Source organism: Triplophysa dalaica, chromosome 10 (assembly GCF_015846415.1).
Source record: "Triplophysa dalaica isolate WHDGS20190420 chromosome 10, ASM1584641v1, whole genome shotgun sequence".
NCBI lineage: Eukaryota > Metazoa > Chordata > Actinopteri > Cypriniformes > Nemacheilidae > Triplophysa > Triplophysa dalaica.
This window is the reverse complement of record NC_079551.1, coordinates 17,196,103-17,218,371: the sequence shown is the minus strand read 5'-3', so window position 1 is coordinate 17,218,371 and position 22,269 is coordinate 17,196,103. Positions and strand designations below refer to the sequence as shown.

Here is a 22,269-nt window from a genome sequence, read left to right as displayed (position 1 = left end):
TATCCAGTGTTTATTTTCTAGTCTAGTGAGTCAGTGTCCTTGTTTCTGTATTTAATATTATCCAGTCTTGTTTTCCCCATTGTGGGTTTGTTTTGCCTGTTTTGTAGTGTTTTGTGTTGCATCAAATACCCATGTTAACCCCTCAACTGTCATGGTTCCACCTCTCCTTGTCAGGTATTTCTTGGTTTAGAGGTGGAATCATACAGAATCCTCTGTTTCATGTGGGAGAGAGACGATTTCATCTCTCTCTTGTCTCGTCATCGTTCCTACCCTCCTGTTCCCTAGTTTGTGTTGATTAGCCTTCCTTGATTGTAATCCCTTGCACCTGTTCCCTCTTGTTATCTTCCCTATAAGAATCCTCATGTTTCATTGTCCTGTGCGCGTTCATTGTTTGAGGTTTGACGTTGTTGTATGTCTTACCCTTGCTGTAGCTGTTTATACCTTCCTTGTTGCCTATTTGGATGTTCCTTGTTCCTGTTTCGTGTTCCCCAGTCTGAGTGAGTTTAGTCATTGTTGTTCTAGTGTTTTGCTTTTATAGTTTAGTTAGTCCGTGTCCTTGTTTGTTTTGTAATCTATAGTCCTGCTCCTGTTTTCCCCCGCGTGGGTTTTGTTTTGTGTTTTATAGTCTTGTCATTGTTTAATAAATCTGTTAACCCCTTCATCTGCCTTGTCCTATCTGCCTGCAATTGGGTTCCCATTTGAGATTCATGACAGAATGAACGCGCCATACCGAACCCAGCAGGCAGTCAAGACGAACTGCTTGCGGTCCCGCCAGGCACGCCACCTCTGCGGTATCCGTCAAGGTAACGACGACCTGGGGACCTACGTCGATAGGTTCCTCGATGCCGCAGAGGAGGTGGTCTTTGGGGAGGAGGAGTTGGCGGTGTTGTTCAGCCGCGGCCTCAGGGATCCTCTGTCGCCAGCGGAGATGAGGATGCTGAGACCGCTGGACTTCGATGTCGTGTGGCGGTATGCCACGAATAGGTCGGAGTCCAGGGTCCCAGTTCAGTCCTGTTTTCCATCTCCGCTGGTCGCTATCCCGGAGGGTCGTACCCTGCAGGTCGGGGTTATGGGCATCACCACTCCCTCCCCCTCAACCTCTGCAGTCTCTCCACCACCATCTGGTCTCCGGGGCAAACGGGGGAGAAGAAATTCTTCGGGGTCTTCCTCTGAGGCCTCCAACCCCGAACCAGCAGAGCCCTTCACCTCCTTCCTTCAGCCGACCACCAGACGGGTGGGTCGGCTGAAAAAGAAGAGGCAGCGGAGGGCAGCTGGGAGTCCGGTGGTCCCGAGTCCGGTGGTCCCGAGTCCGGTGGTCCCGAGTCCGGTGGTCCCGAGTCCGGTGGTCCCGAGTCCGGTGGTCCCGAGTCCGGTGGTGTCAAACCCCAAATATTTTTTGGGGGGGCGCCGTGGGGAGGGGACGGTCCGAGCGTCCAGCCCGGCCGCAGATTCCTCCCAGGAGCCGGCACCAAGCCCGGTCCAGGAGCCGGCACCAAGCCCGGTCCAGGAGCCGGCACCAAGCCCGGTCCAGCAGCCGGCACCAAGCCCGGTCCAGCAACCGGCACCAAGCCCGGTCCAGCAACCGGCACCAAGCCCGGTCCAGCAACCGGCACCAAGCCCGGTCCAGCAACCGGCACCAAGCCCGGTCCAGCAGAGACCGCCGTCAAGCCCGGTCCAGCAGAGACCGCCGTCAAGCCCGGTCCAGCAGAGACCGCCGTCAAGCCCGGTCCAGCAGAGACCGCCGTCAAGCCCGGTCCAGCAGAGACCGCCGTCAAGCCCGGTCCAGCAGAGACCGCCGTCAAGCCCGGTCCAGCAGAGACCGCCGTCAAGCCCGGTCCAGCAGAGACCGCCGTCAAGCCCGGTCAAGCAGAGACCGCCGTCAAGCCCGGCCGCCCAGCCGCCGCCGAAGTCAAGCCCGGCCGCCCAGCCGCCGCCGAAGTCAAGCCCGGCCGCCCAGCCGCCGCCGAAGTCAAGCCCTGGTCAGCCGGCCCTTCAGCCGGCGCCCAGCCCTGTCTAGCCGGCCCATCAGCCGGCGCCCAGCCCTGTCCAGCCGGCCCGTCAGCCGGCGCCCAGCCCTGTCCAGCCGGCCCGTCAGCCGGCGCCCAGCCCTGTCCAGCCGGCCCGTCAGCCGGCGCCCAGCCCTGTCCAGCCGGCCCATCAGCCGGCGCCCAGCCCTGTCAAGCCCCCTGGGGCTCCGCGCTCTGGCGCGTTCCCCAGGGCTAGGACTTCCCCTCCCAGCCCTCCCCCTTCTGGACTTCCCCCGATGTGTTCTTGTTTGCCTCCACCCCCCCTCCCTTGTCTATTATTTTTATTGTCCCACCCTAATCCACTCATTGTCCTTGCCTGTCTGCCCCTAGTCTTGTTTTCCATGTTTTGTTTGATCTTGTCTTTGTCTCAGTCTGCCTTGTCTTGTTCGTGCCTTTGAGGAGCATCAGGTTGCTGCTCCTTAAGGCGGGGGTTCTGTCATGGTTCCACCTCTCCTTGTCAGGTATTTCTTGGTTTAGAGGTGGAATCATACAGAATCCTCTGTTTCATGTGGGAGAGAGACGATTTCATCTCTCTCTTGTCTCGTCAACGTTCCTACCCTCCTGTTCCCTAGTTTGTGTTGATTAGCCTTCCTTGATTGTAATCCCTTGCACCTGTTCCCTCTTGTTATCTTCCCTATAAGAATCCTCATGTTTCATTGTCCTGTGCGCGTTCATTGTTTGAGGTTTGACGTTGTTGTATGTCTTACCCTTGCTGTAGCTGTTTATACCTTCCTTGTTGCCTATTTGGATGTTCCTTGTTCCTGTTTCGTGTTCCCCAGTCTGAGTGAGTTTAGTCATTGTTGTTCTAGTGTTTTGCTTTTATAGTTTAGTTAGTCCGTGTCCTTGTTTGTTTTGTAATCTATATTCCTGCTCCTGTTTTCCCCCGCGTGGGTTTTGTTTTGTGTTTTATAGTCTTGTCATTGTTTAATAAATCTGTTAACCCCTTCATCTGCCTTGTCCTATCTGCCTGCAATTGGGTTCCCATTTGAGATTCATGACACAACCATCTGTCTGCCTGCGTTTGGGTTCTCTCCTTGTCCAAATGTGACAGACACATGATGAAATGAAACAAAGCACTGACATAGCCCTACGGTTTAAATTCAGAATTCTTGCATTTTCTCTGTATCCTCGTTCCCATTAAAGTCATGTGAACCTACTTGTTACGTTTATTCTACGTTTAAAATAATGTAGTCTGTTTTTACCACAACCTTAACTTCATACATTAATATCTTCCCCTTAAATTATTAGCAAGTATTGACACAGAGATCGCAGTCATGTCAAAGTTACATCTCTAATCTGTAAAATCTTGCATATGTTTTTATGTATTCTAGTATATGTGATGCGTTACAAAGATATGATTGTAACACTTCTCAATAAAAGGGAAGGAAGGAGTCGGGAACCGGCAAACATTTAAACATTTAATAAAGTAATATAACAGCCGGCGGCCCCTCACGGACGACCGCCGGCGAACAAAACATGAACATAAATATAAATATAAATACAAACATAACATAAGTTCGGGCCCGGTCCTCTCTCTTCGACGGTCCGGTCGCTCGTTCCTTTTATATGCTCCCATCTCCTACGTGATTCGAGGCCGGTGTGCGCACAGCTGGCGCTAATTCACAATTACTCACCGGACTCGAACCACGGTCTCGCCCCGCCTACTCTACTACAATGATGCTTTGTAAAAAATATTGTATTGTGGTCGACACTACTGACAGTCCTGTTTTTTCATGGAGTCCACTTGTGTAGGCATGCTGCACCCGGAAACAGGCGCTTGTGAACCACTTGGCTGTCCACCTGTCGGCAAAGAATCGACGGATGCCTGTAAACTGGATAGGAAAGAAAAAACTACTTTTCGATCAAAAAATTAATATCCATACCTAATTTATGCAACATGTCACGACCTAAAAGATTTAATGGAGCACCTGGAATAATTGAGAATTTGTGAAAAAAAATGTAATACCAGAGGCTTTAACCTCCAATGGAGGTGTCACAGCACAGCCAATGTTAGTTCCGGAAATTCCCACACAGTGAATTATTTGACATCACTCTGTGGGCATCCCTATGCTTGGTTCGGGCGCCACTGGGTTCGATATGTAGCACCCGAGTTCTCAAAAAATTGAGCCGCTGATTCTAAGGCTGCCTGTTTAGTGCTTGCTGCAAAGAATAAATCCTGTTGGCTTCCTAAACGTTCATCAAGAGTAGGCCGGAGGCTTTTCTGACAACAATCGCTTTTGGTTTGAAACATAAGCAACAATTTGGGTTTTTTTCGGGACCCTGGTCCCAAACCTTTTTCTGGTCTTTCCATACGGCATAAGCTTTCACTTAATGCATAGTTAATGAACAGCAGCTACGCTAATTATTCTCCTTCTGCCTTCGCCTCGGGATGCCCATCCGCCAGGTCCAGATGATCGACATATGACCATATGACATATAGCAGATTGTGGGCTCTCCCTCTTCCTCATGGATATTTGCTCTGTGGCTTCTGGTCGTGGTCACTGAGTGCAGCTATGACACATCAGAGGGGATCTGGCCCTCCCGGCTTAGCCTGGTTTCTCCCAAGGTTTTTGTCCTCCATTAATCAATCATTGGAGTTTGGGTTCCTCTCCACAGCAGGGCAGTGTTGGCTTGCTCACTGGGAGACTGCATTTATTTATTTATTAATTAGATATTATTAGAATGATCTTTCTTTTTCTATAAGCACCATGCACTGTGCTGTGTTGTACCTTTTCTGTTTTTCCTGTTTGCCCCTGTAAAGCTGCTTTGAAAAAATGCACATTGTGAAAAGAGCTATATAAATAAACTTGAATTGAATGTATAGATAATCCCATAATGGGTTGCCCCAACCTTCTTTCACCATGCCCTTTGCCAATTAAATTCCATGATCAGAAAATGAACCGCCCTCGGATAGGGAACCTCAATTTTCATTTTCATTTCCTCTGACCATCCTGCGAGGCTGCTAACAAACAGAAACAGTCTTGAAACAGAACTCCCCATCTTTCACTTCAATACCGGCACTGACACAAATAATACAACAAAAATAACAGCAACAGAAACTTTGAAAAGTTTCCGTTCTAGGTAGCAATATATATTATATAACTCTTGTGTTCAATCGACCAACAGTTTCAACTATAGTGCATGTATCGTATTGTGATCGTGGGTGATCTATTAAATTCACCGATCACAATGTATCAACATACAGTAATAGTGATATCAATTATTTGTTTCCCAGTTTAATACAACCTAATCAATGATTATTTTTTCAGAATAAACATCAAACAGATTTTTCTTCTGAGTAACAAAGCCTATTTTTCTGAATAGCAAGGCAGCACCGCGATCCCCAAAATAGATTAGATTAGTGTAGTAGAGTAGGCGGGGCGAGACCGTGGTTCGAGTCCGGTGAGTAATTGTGAATTAGCGCCAGCTGTGCGCACACCGGCCTCGAATCACGTAGGAGATGGGAGCATATAAAAGGAACGAGCGACCGGACCGTCGAAGAGAGAGGACCGGGCCCGAACTTGTTTTACGTTTGTATTTATATTTATATTTGTTGTTTATGTTATCTCGCCGGCGGTCGTCCGTGAGGGGCCGCCGGCTGTTATTATTTATATAAAAATTTTGTGTTTAATGTCTGCCGGTTCCCGCCTCCTTCCTTCCATTTTATTGAGCTTTGTTACATTGGTGCCGAAACCCGGGAGGAAGGAGAGACATGCTGTCGGAGAGTCCTCGCCGCCGAGTGGCCTCGCGGTGCCGGAGAGTTCGGGCAGCGCGGACGAAGGGCGTCCGCCTGTGGCTGCCCGAAGCGGTGGCTCTGGGAAACGGAAGTGCACAGTGCGGCCACCGTCAAACCTTCGGTGGAACGGCGACCTTTGCTGCCGCGCCCCTGGGTCGAGGTGGGGTGGCTTTCGTCCAAGCGGGAGCGGGGGAGTTGCCGCCGTCCGCCAGAGGCCGGAGCCTGCATCCGTCACCCGAGGGGGAGGAGCAGGGGGCGGAAGCGCCGAATGCGGCCACCGCCCGCCAGAGGCCGGAGCCTGCGTCCGTCCGCCCAAGGGGGCGGAGCAGGGGACGGGGAACCCGCCCCGACTCCCAGATTATGGAGGAGCCACCGCCGGCCGCCAGGGGGCGGACGGTCGAGCCGTCCACCGAAGCCCCAGGGCCACCGCAAGGCACCGCGAAAGAGTACTCCGGCTGGTTGAGGAACAAGCGGCAGCATGTCAGGGGACCAAACTATAATTTTTTTTTTCCTCTCTCCCCTCTCTCTTTCCGGTCGCTCCGAGGGCTCCCGTCTCCGTTGTCTCGTCTCGTCGCTGCATACCCCCCACCCCACCCCCCCCGAAGGAGGGGGAGGGAGCTTGCACAGTCGCGGGGGTACCCCCGGCCTGTGAGGGGTGATGGGGGTATGTAGTAGAGTAGGCGGGGCGAGACCGTGGTTCGAGTCCGGTGAGTAATTGTGAATTAGCGCCAGCTGTGCGCACACCGGCCTCGAATCACGTAGGAGATGGGAGCATATAAAAGGAACGAGCGACCGGACCATCGAAGAGAGAGGACCGGGCCCAAACTTGTTTTACGTTTGTATTTATATTTATATTTGTTGTTTATGTTGTTTCGCCGGCGGTCGTCCGTGAGGGGCCGCCGGCTGTTATTATTTATATAAAAATTTTGTGTTTAATGTCTGCCGGTTCCCGCCTCCTTCCTTCCATTTTATTGAGCTTTGTTACAATTAGATTCAACTTTATTGTCATTACACATATACAAGTACAGTGTAACGGAATGTAGTTTAGGTCTAACCAGAAGTGCAATTAGCAAGTGCAGGATATACAGTGTGAATAAATACAGAATACAATATTAAGAAAATACTATACAATGGGCATGTGCTATGAAAATATGACAGTCGGTATGTCCTATGAACAATATAAACAGAAGGCTATATACTGTGAACATTAATGTACAGGTGTTTAGGAACAGATAACAATTTAGACTATACAATAGTGCAAGTGACTTGAGTGTGCATTAGTTACAGACATTAGCTATTAAAGTTACAGTGCAGTAGATGAGTTGATGCGGTTATTAAAGGTACGGTGCAGTACATGAGTTAATGCAGTTATTGAAGTTATAGTGCAATACATGAGTAGATGCAGTTATACAGTTACAGTGCAGTAGATGAGTTAGTGCAGTTATTGAAGTTACAGTGCAGTAGATGCGTTAATGCAGTTATACAGTTACAGTGCAGTAGATGAGTTAGTGCAGTTATTGAAGTTACAGTGCAGTAGACGCGTTAATGCAGTTATTGAAGTTACAGTGCAGTAGATGAGTTAGTGCTGTTATTGAAGTTACAGTGCAGTAGATGCGTTAATGCAGTTATTAAGGTTACAGTGCAGTAGATGAGTTAGTGCAGTTATTGAAGTTACAGTGCAGTAGATGAGTTAGTGCAGTTATTGAAGTTACATTGCAGTAGATGAGTTAGTGCAGTTATTGAAGTTGCAGTGCAGTAGATGCGTTAATGCAGTTATTGAAGTTACAGTGCAGTAGATGCGTTAATGCGGTTATTAAGGTTACAGTGCAGTAGATGAGATGACAGGCCTGCAGTCGAGTGTGAAAAGGGAGTAGAGAAAGGGGCTCAGTTCGCAGCCCTGTGGTACACCAGTGTTGAGGGTGATGGTGGTGGAGCAGATGTGGTCTAACCTAACAAGCTGAGACATGTTCGTCAGGAAGTCCATAATCCAGTTGCAGGTTGAATTGTTAATGCCTAGGTTTCCAAGTTTGATGATTAGCTTGGAAGGGATGACGGTATAGAATGCAGAGCTGAAGTCTACAAACAGCATGCGTGCATAAGTGTCCTTATTATCCAGAGCACGGAGTGCAGCGCCATGGACACCGCATCATCTGTGCTCCTGTTGCTACGGTAGGCAAATTGGTATGGGTCCAGTGTGGATGGTAAAGAGTCTTTTAGTTGTGACAGGACCAGCCGCTCAAAGCACTTCATAAAAATATATACGGTATAAAAGGAAGATGGCGTGCAGCATTCATTTACCTTTTGTTCTTCAGAGCCATCGCTCATTATTACGAAAACTAAAAGCTTAAAATCTACATTGTCGGAACTACGACATAGAGCAGTAGTTGTCCCAATCTGCAGCAACCTTCCCCTGGGTGTCTCGGTGGTTCCAGAGGTGTTAGAGAGTTTTTCCAAAAAGTCCTTTTCAGGACTGAGCCTTCTCCAGCGCGGCATGTACCGCTGTTCTCTGGGGTGCGGCCCCCATGAGGAGGGGGACCGACATGATAGCTGAATCAAGTGTCTTGGCGTCCAGCATGTTGAGGCAGTTTCGTTTACACATCTTGCCCGCACTGCGGACAGATGGTCATCCAGAAGATGCGGTCACGAAATGGTGGCTGGTTCCCGGAGGAAGACAGCCACCATTTCGTATGCTACCCGGGCCGTGACGTCGGTGTCTAAGGCCCCGATGTCCGCCAGTGCTAGCGGCATTAGTGATATGAGGACCTCTGCGAGCGTAAACCCGCCAGCCAAGTGCTCACGGGCCCCTCCAACCCGACGGTGGCAGACCGTCCGGATCCTCAGGAACGCAGTCGGTAACGATGTGAAACGAAGATGAGACGTCGCTCGCAGCATCGGAGGGAGACTTGCTGGCATCTGACCCTGACGAATCCGTGCTCCCTCCCAGGGGGTGTCAAGCTCAGGAGGAAGCAGACGGGGAGATGTCAGCCATACTAACCCTGGCAGCCGCGAGTATTGGGTTGCAGTGCACAGCACTGCCTCCTCCCTAGCGCTCGTGGTTGGATACGTGGTTCCTGGGGTCGGAGCGCGGTGCCAAACCGCACCCACCCCCGGTGCTATTCTTCCTGGAGGTGCATGAGGAGCTGTGTAAGACTTGTAAGACCAGGTGGAACGTGCGGTTGCGGTGCAGCTGTGCACCTTTGTCTGTTTTGGAGGACAGCAGTAGGAGAAAGCTGTCTCCAAACAGAGACTGGCGCACTGGATCGTGGATGCCGCCAGGGCGGCATACCGATCACAAGCAGAGGTGCCTCTCTGGCAGACATTTGTAGAGCTGCGGGTTGGGCTACGCCCAACGACTTCACAAGGTTTTTCGACTTTCAAGTAAACCCGGTGTCAGCCCACGTCCTGCGTGGCAACTGGTAGAACTGGCATATGGCGGGGCGTATGCCTGTGAAAGCACCGTCCCCACCCTCCAGCAGGTTGGGTCAGCGTGCTATCTACCTCTCTTCTTACCCAACCACTTGGTTAAGAATAGGCATCCCATCCACCTCCCTTCTTACCGAATCACATGGCTAAGAACAGTCATTCCATCCATCACTAACTAAGCATGTTCGCCCTTGAGAACCTATCAACTCTGACTACTATTGAGGAGGCCAATGAAAAATGCTCGTTACAGACGTAACCGAGACGTTCAAAGAGGTCTTCCCCCTTTCACGGACTGAGCCCCCAACTGTAAGATTATTACTTTTTGTCTAGGTAGAAGGTTAAAGAGTCTAGTCGATGAAACACACAAAGTTGAAGGATCCTGGAGACTAAGAATGACACAGACACAGAAGTGCAGTTCAATCAGAGTCCAACGTTTATTGAATACAGTTCCAATACTTATATTCATAAAAGAGGAAGTAAATGTCATTGAAAGCTATAATGGAAACATACCAGAACTATATTGATATTATTCACGCGAGATAGTTCCTTATTCTTAGATATTCCTAGAACTATATTAATATTATTAGCAAAAGGCAGCACGATGTTCTGAACAATCTGTTAGCTTGGTCAGCACTTAAACTCAAGTAAGGTTAGACATAATTCATGTACAATTATCATTGAAATACATTTCACATAATATGATTTGTGAACAATAATCATCACAATACATTTCACATAATATGTGGGACACAGGCAAAACCCAAATTCTCACAGTTTGTCATCACAATCAACGAATAAAAGGAATAAACGAATAAAAAATACTAGAAATAGTACCGGACACTATGATTTTACAGTACCCAAACCGTATTGGTGTATTCCTAACAAAAAAGTGGTGTACTATACTATACAACGATAACCCCGACCACACATGGCCAAAAGACAGGGGTCCGTGTGTTTGTTTGTTTGTTTGATTTGTTTTCCTAGTAATATATGACAATTATTTCAGTTAAATATGTATGCATTATTCTTCGCTTATGCTTTAAATATGAAGTTATAGAATTGGAAAGAAATAAGGTTGGAAATGCACCAATTTGTATGACTGAATTGTGAACTCGATACGGTGTGAGGGAAAGCAACCACAAAAGCAGCTTGGAGACGTTAAGCAGGAGAACAAGTGTGTATAGATCTTTAGAAGAGTCATTATACGCAAACAGCGCTGTTTCCCAGACTACACCACTGGGGAAAACTATGGTTGGTTAATTTTAGTCTAGGAACTAACGCTGTACAAATTTGAGCTAATACAGTCGCGGGTGTTGCTCGATCTCTTTCTCCTCATCTGATAGCTTCTGCACGCGTCTGAAGTTAATGTAAGCGTTTACATTTGTTACCTGCGTTTTGTGAGTTTGTTAAGATGTTTATTGCCTTGCTTCTGGGTCCATTGCAGGTGTTAATTTACCTGGAATTGATAAACAAGAGGTTGTTCTCATCAAATTCCCTGGTTGTCACTGTGGCGGTGACGTGGCTTAATTGCTAGAATATTCAGAGGGAAATAATGACGGGAATATTTCAGTTTATTTATTAATATAAATATATATTTACATATTTATTAGAAATTAGTCACTGCGAGAATGCTAAAAGGTACAATTTTAGGAAGGGAATTAAAAAAATGCGTTTGCATAAAAAAATAAATTTGGACAAAGTGTAATTTCCCGACATTATTATTTATATATATTTTTATAGGCTAGGCTATATGTCACAGACACATTGACTGAAGCAGTTCCTGTATTTTTCAGGATTTTTCTATTCTCCAAAGAGATCGAATACTAATAATTAAAGTCCTTTATACCTGCAACTTTATTTGTGCTTTAGAGGGATTGTTTGTACATGAATAAAGGCCGATGAAAAAATGCAAACACTACATTTTCCATTCATATTTATTTGGAACATATTTTTATCCAAAGCAACTAACCAATAACATTTTATCAGTTTTGCGCTGCTAAAAGAGTTAAAAGACCGTTTCCAAAAGAAAACACCTGGTAAGATTTACAATAAAGATACATTCTAATTTATATTAAATGATAAAAAAGTCAGTTTGTTTGCAAACTCTTAAGATTACATTGTCTTGCTTCAAGCCTGTCAATAGTACTAATACAAATGTTTGTAAATAAGAAAAATAATTGGATCTCTAAGAATATGATAATTCGGAAAACCAATGGATTTTGATGAATTGGGTGGTTTCCTATGAGCCGAGCCTAGGTGTCACGGTTCTGCCTATCTTGTCTGGCTAATTCTTGGTCTTGAGGCAGAACCAAAACAGAATTCCCTGTTTCATGTGGGGAGAGGGATTTTGGACCTTTTGGGCTTCCATACTCTCCCCGAGTCTCGTCTGTGTTTCCCGCCATTTCGTGTCATTAGCTTCCCCTTAGTGTTTCATCTGTTTCACCTGTCCCCTATTAATTATCCTGTCATTGTCTCCCTATAAGAGTCCTCTTGTTTCATTGTCTTGTGCGGTTCATTGCGTTTGCCATGCATTGTGAATGTGTTATGCTGTTCAATGTTCATGTTCTTGTACTAGTTCCTGTTGATGCTCTGCGAAGTTGTTGTTCCTGTTACATGTTTCCAACGTGTTTTAGTAAGTGTTAGTTTATTGTTTCAAGTCTTTGTTTCTTAGTCTAGTTGTAGTCAGTGTCCTTCTTAATTGTTTATCCTGTTTTCCCCATTGAGGGTTTTTGTTTTGCCTGTTTTTGTCTTGTTTATTATAAATAAATTCGCGTTCAAACCCCTGTACCACCTTGTCTGCCTGCACTTGGGTTCTCCTGCCTTGTCTCCTCGGAGATTCTTGACAGAATGAACCGCCACAACAGAACCCAGCAGGCAACCGCGGACGATTCCTTGCGGTCCCACCAGGCCCGACTCCTGTTGGGTTTTAAGCAGGGGGATCGCGGGATCAGGCAGTTCGCTCGGGAGTTCCTGGCTGCAGCTAGGGAGACTGAGTTCGGTGAGGCAGAGCTCAAGGTTATTTTTAACTGCTGCCTCACCGAGCCTCTCCGGCGGTCTGAGATGAGGATGTTGAGCTCCCTGTGGATGGGCGACATGATCAGGTATGTGGTCAACCGGGATGATCCCTGGCCATTAGTGCCAGACTGGGTGTCCGCCCCCGTGGCTACCGTCCCGGAGGACCGCGCCCTGGCCGCCCTTACCCTGGGGAGCTCGGCACCCTCATCCGCAGCACCTCCTGCGGCCACTCTACCGTCGGCCAGTCCCACTGGCCGGCGGAGGAGAAAGAAACTACCCAGTCCGGAGCTACCCAGTCCGGAGCTACCCAGTCCGGAGCTACCCAGTCCGGAGCTACCCAGTCCGGAGCTACCCAGTCCGGAGCTACCCAGTCCGGAGCTACCCAGTCCGGAGCTACCCAGTCCGGAGCTACCCAGTCCGGAGCTACCCAGTCCGGAGCTACCCAGTCCGGAGCTACCCAGTCCGGAGCTACCCAGTCCGGAGCTACCCAGTCCGGAGCTACCCAGTCCGGAGCTACCCAGTCCGGAGCTACCCAGTCCGGAGCTACCCAGTCCGGAGCTACCCAGTCCGGAGCTACCCAGTCCGGAGCTACCCAGTCCGGAGCTACCCAGTCCGGAGCTACCCAGTCCGGAGCTACCCAGTCCGGAGCTACCCAGTCCGGAGCTACCCAGTCCGGTGCTACCCAGTCCGGTGCTACCCAGTCCGGTGCTACCCAGTCCGGTGCTACCCAGTCCGGTGCTACCCAGTCCGGTGCTACCCAGTCCGGTGCTACCCAGTCCGGTGCTACCCAGTCCGGTGCTACCCAGTCCGGTGCTACCCAGTCCGGTGCTACCCAGTCCGGTGCTACCCAGTCCGGTGCTACCCAGTCCGGTGCTACCCAGTCCGGTGCTACCCAGTCCGGTGCTACCCAGTCCGGTGCTACCCAGTCCGGTGCTACCCAGTCCGGTGCTACCCAGTCCGGTGCTACCCAGTCCGGTGCTACCCAGTCCGGTGCTACCCAGTCCGGTGCTACCCAGTCCGGTGCTACCCAGTCCGGTGCTATCCAGTCCCAAATATTTTTTGGGGGGGCGCCGTGGGGAGGCGACTGTCCGAGCGGCCGTTCCGGCCGCGGATCCGTTCCAGGAGCCGGAACCAGGCCCGTTCCAGGAGCCGGAACCAGGCCCGTTCCAGGAGCCGGAACCAGGCCCGTTCCAGGAGCCGGAACTAAGCCCGTTCCAGGAGCCGGAACTAAGCCCGTTCCAGGAGCCGGAACTAAGCCCGTTCCAGGAGCCGGAACTAAGCCCGTTCCAGGAGCCGGAACCAAGCCCGTTCCAGGAGCCGGAACCAAGCCCGTTCCAGGAGCCGGAACCAAGCCCGTTCCAGGAGCCGGAACCAAGCCCGTTCCAGGAGCCGGAACCAAGCCCGTTCCAGGAGCCGGAACCAAGCCCGTTCCAGGAGCCGGAACCAAGCCCGTTCCAGGAGCCGGAACCTAGCCCGTTCCAGGAGCCGGAACCTAGCCCGTTCCAGGAGCCGGAACCAAGCCCGCCGTCAAGTCCGGCCGCCCAGCCGCCGTCAGAGAGCGCTGCCCAGCCGCCGTCAGAGAGCGCTGCCCAGCCGCCGTCAGAGAGCGCTGCCCAGCCGCCGTCAGAGAGCGCTGCCCAGCCGCCGTCAGAGAGCGCTGCCCAGCCGCCGTCAGAGAGCGCTGCCCAGCCGCCGTCAGAGAGCGCTGCCCAGCCGCCGTCAGAGAGCGCTGCCCAGCCGCCGTCAGAGAGCGCTGCCCAGCCGCCGTCAGAGAGCGCTGCCCAGCCGCCGTCAGAGAGCGCTGCCCAGCCGCCGTCAGAGAGCGCTGCCCAGCCGCCGTCAAGTCCGGCTGCCCAGCCGCCGTCAAGTCCGGCTGCCCAGCCGCCGTCAAGTCCGGCTGCCCAGCCGCCGTCAAGTCCGGCTGCCCAGCCGCCGTCAAGTCCGGCTGCCCAGCCGCCGTCAAGTCCGGCTGCCCAGCCGCCGTCAAGTCCGGCTGCCCAGCCGCCGTCAAGTCCGGCTGCCCAGCCGCCGTCAAGTCCGGCTGCCCAGCCGCCGTCAAGTCCGGCTGCCCAGCCGCCGTCAAGTCCGGCTGCCCAGCCGCCGTCAAGTCCGGCTGCCCAGCCGCCGTCAAGTCCGGCTGCCCAGCCGCCGTCAAGTCCGGCTGCCCAGCCGCCGTCAAGTCCGGCTGCCCAGCCGCCGTCAAGTCCGGCTGCCCAGCCGCCGTCAAGTCCGGCTGCCCAGCCGCCGTCAAGTCCGGCTGCCCAGCCGCCGTCAAGTCCGGCTGCCCAGCCGCCGTCAAGTCCGGCTGCCCAGCCGCCGTCAAGTCCGGCTGCCCAGCCGCCGTCAAGTCCGGCTGCCCAGCCGCCGTCAAGTCCGGCTGCCCAGCCGCCGTCAAGTCCGGCTGCCCAGCCGCCGTCAAGTCCGGCTGCCCAGCCGCCGTCAAGTCCGGCTGCCCAGCCGCCGTCAAGTCCGGCTGCCCAGCCGCCGTCAAGTCCGGCTGCCCAGCCGCCGTCAAGTCCGGCTGCCCAGCCGCCGTCAAGTCCGGCTGCCCAGCCGCCGTCAAGTCCGGCTGCCCAGCCGCCGTCAAGTCCGGCTGCCCAGCCGCCGTCAAGTCCGGCTGCCCAGCCGCCGTCAAGTCCGGCTGCCCAGCCGCCGTCAAGTCCGGCTGCCCAGCCGCCGTCAAGTCCGGCTGCCCAGCCGCCGTCAAGTCCGGCTGCCCAGCCGCCGTCAAGTCCGGCTGCCCAGCCGCCGTCAAGTCCGGCTGCCCAGCCGCCGTCAAGTCCGGCTGCCCAGCCGCCGTCAAGTCCGGCTGCCCAGCCGCCGTCAAGTCCGGCTGCCCAGCCGCCGTCCAACCCTGTCAGGCTGATCTTCAGACCCTGGTCCAGCCCGGCATTCCAGCCGTGGTCCAGCCCTCCAGTCCTGCAGGGGACTAGGACGGTTCCCCCCAGGACTACCCCTGTCAAGCCTCCTGGGGCTCCGCGCCCTGGCGCGTCCCCAAGGGCTGGAACTTTCCCACCCAGCCCTCCCCCTTTTGGACTTCCCATGTCTTCTTGTTTGCCCCCACCCCCCCTCCCTTGTTTGTTATTTTTATTAAGTCACCCTAATCCCCTATTGATTCTTGCCTGTCTGCCACTGATTTTGTTTTCCATGTTTTGTTTGGTCTTGTCTATGTCTCAGTCTGTCTTGTCCTGTGAGTCTCCTTGAGGAGCGTCAGGATGTCGCTCCTTAAGGCGGGGGTTCTGTCACGGTTCTGCCTATCTTGTCTGGCTAATTCTTGGTCTTGAGGCAGAACCAAAACAGAATTCCCTGTTTCATGTGGGGAGAGGGATTTTGGACCTTTTGGGCTTCCATACTCTCCCCGAGTCTCGTCTGTGTTTCCCGCCATTTCGTGTCATTAGCTTCCCCTTAGTGTTTCATCTGTTTCACCTGTCCCCTATTAATTATCCTGTCATTGTCTCCCTATAAGAGTCCTCTTGTTTCATTGTCTTGTGCGGTTCATTGCGTTTGCCATGCATTGTGAATGTGTTATGCTGTTCAATGTTCATGTTCTTGTACTAGTTCCTGTTGATGCTCTGCGAAGTTGTTGTTCCTGTTACATGTTTCCAACGTGTTTTAGTAAGTGTTAGTTTATTGTTTCAAGTCTTTGTTTCTTAGTCTAGTTGTAGTCAGTGTCCTTCTTAATTGTTTATCCTGTTTTCCCCATTGAGGGTTTTTGTTTTGCCTGTTTTTGTCTTGTTTATTATAAATAAATTCGCGTTCAAACCCCTGTACCACCTTGTCTGCCTGCACTTGGGTTCTCCTGCCTTGTCTCCTCGGAGATTCTTGACACTAGGAATAATCCTAGATCTTATAAAACCTGTTTAATATATTAAATATAATAAAATGGCTATAAAGGATTCAAACAAACATTGTAATATTTTTCAGTCAGTTCAGACACTGTAAGTCATTTGGAAGGTGTAACTGAAGCCTCTTAAAAAAACGGTTCACCTAAAAATGAAAGTTCATTATATTCCAAACCTATTTCCTGTTTTCTGTTTTCTGTCTTAATTTTTCCATGGATTTACAATTGATGAAATAAACTTAAACCATATCATAACCTCTGAAGTCATACAGACCATTATTATTGGTCTTCTTCAGCTTAATTTGAACGTCACATGCTTATGACAAGATCTTTATTGTTTAAAAGTATTGTTCAAAAGATGGAACCTGCTCTTTCTGTCTTTTTCAGCTGCGCAATTCATGTCTTATAAAAGGTTTGTCGTCAGTCTCATGGTCTTAGGAACCGGTGTGCTGATCTATTTAACACACACCCATCTACTAACAAATTGGTTGAACCTCGAGGAAGTGAACCAAAATAAGGATGCTGTTCAAAATAAAACAAGTGTAGACCTTAGGGAAGAACCAAACAAAAACCCTGCTGAGGAGAAACTAGAACCTTTTCAGAAGGAACCAGGAATGTACCATGTTGCTTACCCCCGAAATTACAAATTCATCATCGACCAGCAACATATATGTGAACAGAAAAAACCTTTCATGGTGGTTATTGTCCCAGTTCCCCCTGATAACATGGAGGTTCGCAATGCCATCAGAAAAACATGGGGTGGAGAAACGTTTTTCGGCGACAAGGTGGTCCTGGTTCTGTTTCTCCTGGGCTCACGGAGTGGAACAGATGAAGAGACTTTGCAGGATCAACTCCAGAAAGAAAACCAGCAGTACCGAGACCTACTGCAGAGTAACTTCCACGATACCTATAGGAATTTAACCATTAAAACTATGATAATGATGGAATGGCTGTTTACAAAGTGTCCGCAGGCATCTTACGCCGTAAAGGTGGACGCAGACGTCCTCCTCAACATAAAAAACCTCATAGGCATGCTTGTGAATCTGAAAACACTGCAACGGAACTACATGACAGGTCTAGTGTGGTATCAAAGCTCTGTTATAAGAGACCCGTCCAACAAATTTTATCTCCCTCATGACGTATTTGCAAAAGACACATATCCTCCGTATCCTTTAGGGATGTGTTACATATTTTCTACGGATCTACCGGAGAAATTTCTACAAGAATCAAAGGAACTTGAACCTATTTATATAGAAGATGCATATCTTGGTTTGTGCCTGGAGCGTTTGGGTATCGTCCCAACCAAACCACCAAATATTGACCAGTTTGTGGTCAAACCCCCGCAGCAGTACAATCGCTGTTACTTTTCTGGACTTATAGCGGTGATGACAGAGAGCACAGATCAGCTGGTGACATATTGGACAGATATGAACACTTCTAGCGCACCCTGCTGAGGTGATATTGTGTGATATTGTGGGTGCACAATATCACACATTAAAGTAAAGCATCCCGAGACATGTGTGGGGTTGATCTCAGACAAGAGAATGGGCTCACTCACAATTTTGCCTAAAGAACACAGCCATGAACAAAGAATGGTACAAAAACCTCCTCAGAGAGCAACTTCTGCCATGATGGAGCACCTTGCCATAAGACAAAAAAATGTCATAATGTCAATAAAAGGCTTTGAAACTTATGAAATGCTTGTAATTATACTTCATTTTACTATAATAACATTTGTCAAAAACATAAAAATCTCTGAAGCAGTAGACTTGGTGAAAATTTATATTTGTCATTCTCAAAAAATGTGGCCACAACTGTACAACCATTTCAGTCTTCTTAGATGATATGTTACATGCATAATATAAAATGCGCTCTCATTTGTACTTCTGCTAAACGAATAATGTAAATTCAAGATTCAAAGGCAACAAACACAGCAGAAAAAAGCCACAGGATTATTTTATTTTTTTAATTATCTTTACCAGAGGGCGAGGTTAACATTAATGCATATTAATTATTTATGTTATATATAATAAAAAATACTAATTTATAAAACCTTAACCTAGAAACACACAACAGATTTGTGTTTGTTGTAGAGCATGTTAAATAAGCATAAATCTCAAGATTCAAAGAGCAGTCACCATTAAAGTTTCCAACGTTCAATTAATAAGAAAGTGGACATTTCTATCAACAATGTCAGTCACTCATCTTTCCCATAATAATTTGCATAATAAACCACCATACTATGAATCAAAGATCATCTCTCACACTAATAGTCTATCGCATTTATCACACCCTATAGTTCCTTTTAACATTTATGATGGTGATCAAGTGATTCAGGGATAAAAATCTTCAGATGTTGAATTTTTTTAATGGCTACATGTCATTGCATTGTGAAGGGGAACCATTACAGATCTCAGCCAGAATCTGATCTCCGTCTTTATAGCATGGACATAGTCAGCCACTAGAGGGAGACAAAACACAATTTTAATAGCAGTCACCTCAGCATAGAACATCTCATACTACCCTATTACTACATCCCACAATTCACTACATTCAAAAGTTGTAATTTCTAAAACGGGCCCTAAAACAGTTTCTAATAATCGCAAACTTTGTCGTCAGATCACAGGCCCGTATTAATGCTATGAACTCTGCTGCTTGAGCCGAATTTAAGTGTAGAACAAAATCCACTTCAGTGGTGTGTTTGACAGAGTTTTCTGATCGATCAAACCCCTCAGGTGCCTATTATGAATCGCGCAGTCAGGTATCCACGGTCTACAAAAGTTAATCAGTCCAAGGAAGCTTTTGAGCTGCTGCACTGTTCGTGGGGACTTAACATTTCTGATTGGATATTGCTCTGAGACCCTGCATCAGCACATGTTCCAAATAGGTCACCTTAGTTTTGACCCATTGCAGTTTCTCTTTCGAGGCTTTAAGCAAGTTTCAGCAAGTAAATTGCAAATAATTAAAGATGCTTTCTCACAGTCCTCCTCTGTCTCCCCTGACACGAGGATGTCATCTGCAAACTGAAGCACACACACTGTTGAAGGCAAATCAGTCATTTTGGCCAAAGTTCTGTGCACTGCTGCAGAAAAAACAGCAGGTGAGTCCTTATATCCCTGTGCAAGGCGTTTCCACGATTATTGTTGCCATTTAAATGTAAAAGCTAACAAAGGCTGAGTCTCTGGGTGTGGTATAGAGAAAAAAGCTGCACACAAATCAATTACTGTAAAATACTTATGCGAGTATGGTACAGAACAGTCGGAACATCAGGTAAAATTGGTGCGAGTGGTATGATTAACTGATTAACTGCTCGCAAATCTTGAGTTAATAGCCAAGTTTTCCCATCGGCTTTCACAACAGGATTAATTGGTGTGTTGTATGGTCCCGCTGAAGCCGTCTGCTAATATTGATAAAACTGCTCACTTTAGTCAAGATTAGATTAGATTAGAATAGATTCAACTTTATTGTCATTACACATATACAAGTACAGTGTAACGAAATGTAGTTTAGGTCTAACCAGAAGTGCAATTAGCAAGTGCAGGATATACAGTGTTAATAAATACAGAATACAATATTAGGGAAATACTATACAAATGTTCTATAACAATAGACAGTCGGTATGTACTATGGACAATATATACAGAAGGATATATACTGTGAACATTAATGTACAGGTGGATATGAACAGATAATAATTTAGACTATACAATAGTGCAAGTGACTTAAGTGTGGATTAATAACAGACATTAGCTATTAATGTTACAGTTCAGTACATGAGTTAGTGCAGTTATTGAAGTTACAGTGCAGTAGACGAGGTAATGCAGTTCTGAATGTTACAGTGCAGTAGATGAGTTAGTGCAGTTATTGAAGTTACAGTGCAGTAGACGATGTAATGCAGTTCTGAATGTTATAGTGCAGTAGATGAGGTAGTCCAGTTATTGAAGTTACAGTGCAGTAGATGAGTACAGGCAGTTAATAGAGTTACTGAGTTACTAATACAGTAATTGAAGTTATGGTGCAATAGATGAGTACACACTAAGAATTGCTGGGTTAGAAAATAACCCAACCTTAACCCAGCTGCTGGGTAACTATGGGACAGAACACGCGCTGGGTTATTTTGACCCAAGTGCTGGGTTGGACCATTTGACCCAAAATGCTGGGTTGTTTGTTTGACCCAACTAGTGGGTCGGGTTAACTGTGTTTCTGGGTTAACATAACCTAAACATTGGGTTATATGTTTTCCCATTGCCTTGCTACTTTTATATTTACCAATAAAAATAAATAATCTCAAGGGAATGTAACATTATTATATTTTTTCTGTAATACAATTACACAAAACAAATGCAATTGTAAATATGCATTTTTATTAAATTTATTTCTTTACATTTATTGAATGGGTGCAATTGTCATACATTTCATCCAACACCTACAGACACATAAAAACAAGTTTTTGTAGATCAGTTTCTTTAAAAACACAAAACTGGGTGAATTAGGCACTGTAGATTCCTATTCTATATGTCAACATTGCAGCATTAGAACACTCAAAAATATATTATTGGCACATGAGAATCAGTCCAAACAGTGTGCCATTAAAACTATGCCAAACAACAGACAATACATGTGACAACTTAAAGCATGTTACAAGTGTCCAGAAAAAACTGTTGTCCTCAAAAACTTCCCTCTTCACTCATGTCCATCAATATGATAAACTGCATGCCGGAGAAATTTCTAAGTAGGAAGAGACTGCTTAGTTAACATCAAGCACAGAAAAGGACTTGAAACAGATCAACTTAGCAACAAGTCTTTCTCAATGGCATGTCCGGAAACAATGGCGAAGGTCTGGGATGTCGTTGCTGCCTCGTCCCAAAGGCACAAAATGTGCAGAATACATCACTGTTCTCTGCATTTTGCAAGTATTCCACCATGAAAGTCCCCACCTGTTAAATATATGACAGTTAGTCTTAAAACATAACTAAAATTTAAGTTAAAATGCATTAAATGAACAAACACAGAGGCCTTATAAAAATGCTAATTTTAGAAGAAAATTTCAAACTTCACTTTTAGTATTTTACTTCATTCACTACATTCATACTGTATATCATTTACTTCTGAGGATATACATATATCACACAGTGATGGCCAAAACTATTAGAACACTAGTATTTTTACCAGCTGGAAAATGGAATAAAAGTCAGTTATTTCTATCGTTTGCTGTCGTGTGTCAGAAGATAATTTCTGTTTCATTTTCCAAACATTATTCTTGTCATTAATTGTAATAATCAGTGAGATTAAGAGGCATAGCTTTTAGCTAATGCAGCTAACGGTAACGTTACCTGAGGGAAAAAAGCGCGAAAATGCTAAATTTTAAATTATTGCTAGTTGGTTGGATCCGGCACGTCACAGACACTTGAAAAAATATCCCCTTAGATTAAGTTTTGTATGAAATTATCTAATTCTGACTAAACATTACAAAGCCATACAGTAGACAAACAGTAACCAAACTATACCATGTATTTCTGACCTAAGGCTAGTTCATACATTTCCATGAGGATTTAACGTGAAGGATAAAAACCTTTTAAAGTAAAAATATGCACACGTACACACATATATATATATATAACATAACGATAAAGCGATTGTTAAGCATGCTAAGCTGCTAAATTACTTAACGTTAATCAATCACAGAATAAAACACTTCCTCCGCACAGAGACAGATCAAATACTGCATTAAACAGTAAAATCAGTGTGCTCTTTACAGAAATAACCCAGCATTTTTTAGAGTGTAGATGCCGTTAATAGAGTAACAGTGCAGTAGATGAGTTTGTGCAGTTATTGAAGTTACAGTGCAGTAGATGAGGTAATGCAGTTATGGGAGTAGTCCATTAGTGCAAATGAGCATTCAGTAATATTCCTTGTGTGCAGTGAGCAGCATAGAGTGCAAATTATGCTGTGTGTGTGTAAACAGTCCGGTAGAGCAGATACATGAAGTACTGGTTAGAGGTGCTCCGATTGATCGGTCGCCGATCATAATCGGCCGATAATCACTTTGGGAAGTATGATCGGCGGTCTCTAAAAGGCCGATCCAGAAAAGCCGATCAGATGACGCAAAATTGACGAGACATTTATTTTACGCGATATGAAAATGGCTTCACCGGTCTGGCAATTCTACAAGGTGTGTGAAATAGACAATGCTTTATCAATCTGATACGTGTGTACTATGTGAATTC

General features: G+C 47.4%; 1 protein-coding gene and 1 long non-coding RNA gene across 2 annotated transcripts; one reads left to right on the top strand and one right to left on the bottom strand.

The window, feature by feature from the left end:
- The first annotated feature begins 12,033 nt into the window (after window positions 1–12,033).
- Window positions 12,034–17,496, top strand: LOC130430673 (beta-1,3-galactosyltransferase 1-like). The gene is made up of 2 exons (XM_056759820.1): window positions 12,034–12,496; window positions 16,430–17,496. Exons 1-2 carry the CDS (start codon window positions 12,034–12,036, stop codon window positions 17,494–17,496), a joined length of 1,530 nt encoding a protein of 509 aa, XP_056615798.1.
- Window positions 17,497–20,386: 2,890 nt separating this feature from the next.
- On the bottom strand, window positions 20,387–21,680 carry LOC130430464 (uncharacterized). Its single transcript, XR_008907808.1, has 2 exons — window positions 21,376–21,680; window positions 20,387–20,979 (listed from the first exon to the last, which is right to left on the bottom strand). It is a non-coding gene; the product is annotated as an uncharacterized LOC130430464 (long non-coding RNA).
- Between the last annotated feature and the right edge of the window lie 589 nt (window positions 21,681–22,269).

Coding starts and splice junctions, on each gene's coding strand:
- LOC130430673 (XM_056759820.1), top strand. CDS start 12,034: ATGAACCGCCACAACAGAACCCAGCAGGCAACCGCGGACGATTCCTTG. Junction 12,497..16,429: donor ACCCAGTCCGGAGCTACCCA/GTCCGGAGCTAC, acceptor TGTCTTTTTCAG/CTGCGCAATTCATGTCTTAT.